This window comes from Nicotiana tabacum, chromosome 18 (genome assembly GCF_000715075.1).
Source record: "Nicotiana tabacum cultivar K326 chromosome 18, ASM71507v2, whole genome shotgun sequence".
NCBI lineage: Eukaryota > Viridiplantae > Streptophyta > Magnoliopsida > Solanales > Solanaceae > Nicotiana > Nicotiana tabacum.
This window is the reverse complement of record NC_134097.1, coordinates 15,361,999-15,365,792: the sequence shown is the minus strand read 5'-3', so window position 1 is coordinate 15,365,792 and position 3,794 is coordinate 15,361,999. Positions and strand designations below refer to the sequence as shown.

Here is a 3,794-nt window from a genome sequence, read left to right as displayed (position 1 = left end):
AACATGTCCTAATACAAGTAATGAACAGGAAAGACCAGTTTTAGATAGAAATTTTTTTTTAGTAGGAATCGTTTTCTCCTTTAATAGTTGTACGGATTAGTCAGAATTTCAATACGGATACAGTCCGATGAAAACCCAAAAAAAAGTAGTTATAAAATTTGTCAAACTATTTTTTTCTTTCTTTTCTTTTCCTTTGCATTGACAATGAGATTTGTGTCATTAGTTTGATACTTGTCCAATTAATGCTGAAACTGACCCTACCCTCAAACCTTTAGAAATTAAAAGCAACCGCAATAGACATTAATGATAGCAATTAATGTTTCTATTCTTCCAATTATTAATGCTTTGTGTGTTGAAGTGCAAAATATTTTTATAAATAAAGCATCTGGTGTTATGTCAATAAACTGTCCATTTTCACTTCACTTCACTTGAACCAGAGTTGAACAAAATGAATATAGTTAATTGACCAATTAGTTTGAAATTGAGGAGTAGTTGATTGACTTTATTTTGCTTCACTTTGATTTATTATATTTCAGAAGTCCAACAAAAACGTTTCTTTGATTAAAGCAAAAGGGTCAACTTCTTTTTTTTTTTTTTAAACTCCATGTACAGCAAAAACCTGCAATTTTAGCTACAGACAAGATATAATATTTTCCAGAAAAAAATTTCCGTTCACCAACAAAACATTGAAAAATAAGTGATAAAATCATTTATTTTTCGGGAAAACATTTTCCTTTCTTACAAAACACACCCTAAGAGACAAAAGATTGGAACCAATTTACTATTTTCTCATTGAATTAAAATAAAACTTAAGACTGAAACAGAACAATTAATTATAACAAAATAATAAAGAAAGAAACATCTTAAACAGTGAAAGCAACAAAAAATCAAACTTACAAAATCCTAATCATATAACTCAGCATCACAATCTTTAACTCCAGCAGAATTCTCAAAAGGATTTTCCTTAGCAGCATTAGCATCAGTAGCAGCAGTGTTATTATTTGTGAAGTTGAATTCACTACCAAAGCCTCTTGACTGTTGCAAAGACTGAGCAAAATCATGGTATTTTGAAATGTCCAAATCACTAACACTTCTCCTAGCATACTTCATTGATTCCTCAAAATGTGATACCTTAATTTCAGCAACCTCTTCTTGAATATCTTCCTCCATTATATCAGGATTCTCCATTCTCTTCTTCTCCCTCTCAATATCCTTTTCGATTTCTCCCCTGATCGCGTATTTGCAAGCGCGTTGACATATTTCAGTAATGTCTGCTCCACTGTAACCTTCAGTTAACTTGGCTAGATGTTTCAAGTCTACTTTACTGGAAACAGGTGATTTTCTTAAGCATGCGCGAAAAATTTGGTATCTTGATTCTTCATCAGGGAGAGGAATGTATATCAATTGGTCAAGGCGCCCGGGCCTTAAAAGTGCAGGATCAAGAATATCTGGCCGATTGGTTGCACCTATCACAAAAACAGTTTTCTTGGCATTCATTCCATCCATTTCGGTTAGGAGCTGATTCAAGACTCTATCAGCAGCGCCACCAGCATCGCCTACTGAACTTCCTCTCTTAATAGCAATTGAATCCAATTCGTCGAAGAACAGAATGCAAGGTGCAGATTGGCGTGCCTTGTCGAAAAGTTCTCTGACATTGGCTTCACTTTCTCCAAACCACATTGTAAGCAATTCAGGACCTTTGACACTAATGAAGTTTGCTTGGCATTCGTTGGCTACTGCCTTAGCCAACAGAGTTTTTCCACATCCGGGAGGACCATGGAACAAAACACCCTTTGAAGCAGACATCCCGAATTTCTCAAACAATTCAGGATGTTCCACTGGATACTGTACTGTCTCTTGAAGCTCGCGTTTGACAGTTTCAAGCCCTCCAATATCATCCCATGAAACGTTTGGAACTTCAACGACTGTCTCGCGAAGAGAAGAGGGATTTGTTGTTCCTAAAGCAGCCTTGAAATGTTCGTTATTAACTGCCATGGAATTGAGTACATCAGCATCAATTGTATCGTCTTCCATGTCGATAACATCCATCTTCTCCCTAATGCATTGAAGCGCAGCCTCAGTAGTCAATGCTGCTAAATCAGCACCAACATGACCATGTGTATCCTTTGCAACCATTTCCAAATCAACATCCTCGTCCAACTTCATGTTCTTTGTGTGAACAAGAAGAATCTCAAGGCGACCAACCTCATCAGGCACGCCAATGTCAATTTCCCTATCGAATCTCCCAAACCTTCTCAGTGCAGGATCAATACTATTAGGCCTATTCGTTGCAGCCATAACGACAACATGTGCACGCGACTTAAGTCCATCCATTAAAGTCAAAAGCTGCGAAACAATCCTCCTTTCTACCTCTCCATTAGTTTTTTCTCTATTAGGCGCGATAGAATCAACCTCATCAATGAAAATTATAGAAGGTGCATTCTTTTCAGCTTCCACAAAAGCATTCCTCAAATTAGCCTCACTCTCACCAGCCATCTTAGACATAATCTCAGGTCCATTAATAACCAAGAAAAAAGCACCAGTTTCATTAGCCACAGCTCGGGCTATAGTAGTTTTCCCTGAACCAGGAGGTCCATACAAAAGAATCCCTTTAGGGGGTTTCACACCAATGCACTTAAAAAGCTGTGGATGTCTCAATGGCAACTCAACCAACTCGCGAATTTGCGCCATTTGTTTCCTAACACCACCAACATCATCGTAACCAATCTCGTCTAATGCTCGTTCCTCGTCTTCCCTTCTAATCGGATCACCCTCGATAAAAATCTCCGTATCAGGAGCAACAATACAATAATCAGGTGGATCAGTTTCCACAACCTTAAACTCTACACTCCTCATCCCTCCTCTAACATTAAAAATATCACCTTTTCGTAAAGGACGATAAGAATCAGTAAAATAAGGTTTTAAATAAACCTCAAATAGATCACCTGTTAAACCTTCAATAGTATCATCAATAGGAAGAACATGCACACGTTTACCATATTGAATATTACTACAAAGATGGACAGAAGCAATATCACCTAAACGGATTCGTAGGTTGTTTCTAACAACTTTGTTCATACGAATCTTTGATTCTTCACATGTTTCATCAACTTCTGCTGTACTAATTGTATCTCTTTTTCTTTTTCCTTTGATTAAAACAGTATCGCCGCGAAATAGTTGAAGTTTTTCCATAGTTTCTGGATTGAGAAAAACAATGGAATTTTCATCTTTTGTTGATTCATCAACTATGAGTCTATTTGGAGCTTTTTTCCTTTCAAGAATTGCTGTGGTATAGTCTTTTTTGATTTCTTTGGATTCAGAGGATTGGTTTTTGTTTTTACCTTTCATGTTTTTTTGGAGAGAACAAGAATAAGAATTTAGTTTATGATGTTTTTAAGAAGAGATGTGAAAATTGGAGAAGATTTAAGGGGTATTTATAGTTTTGTTTTGTTTTGTCCGAATGTTATATGGAGACTAGGAATATGTTCTTTTTTGGGAATTATTATGTTTTCTATTTTTAGTAGGAAAGGGATTTCTTTACATTGTAGGGAATGAGTTGAAAGGCGGCTTATTAATCCTTTTCCTTTTACTAATTGGATTTCCAATTTAAAGTGTACTTCGGACTGTTTGTCCGTAAAAAAAAAAAATTCTTTTTTTTCGAAATATTTTTTAAAAGTGTAACGTCCATGAAATTTTGTAAGTTTTTGAAAATTGTTCGAAAAGAAATTTTTCAAAAACCCAAAAATTTTAATTTTTTTCTCACTCACAAAACTGCAATATTTTTTCCTGTAAAA

The 3,794-nt window shown here is 35.6% G+C and overlaps 1 protein-coding gene across 1 annotated transcript; it reads right to left on the bottom strand.

Annotated features, from left to right (window-relative positions):
* Window positions 1–857: 857 nt before the first annotated feature.
* Window positions 858–3,378, bottom strand: LOC107832678 (cell division cycle protein 48 homolog). The gene has a single exon (XM_016660538.2). The coding sequence runs from the start codon at window positions 3,346–3,348 to the stop codon at window positions 904–906; it is 2,445 nt and encodes an 814-aa protein (XP_016516024.1). The 5' UTR covers window positions 3,349–3,378; the 3' UTR covers window positions 858–903.
* Window positions 3,379–3,794: the final 416 nt, after the last annotated feature.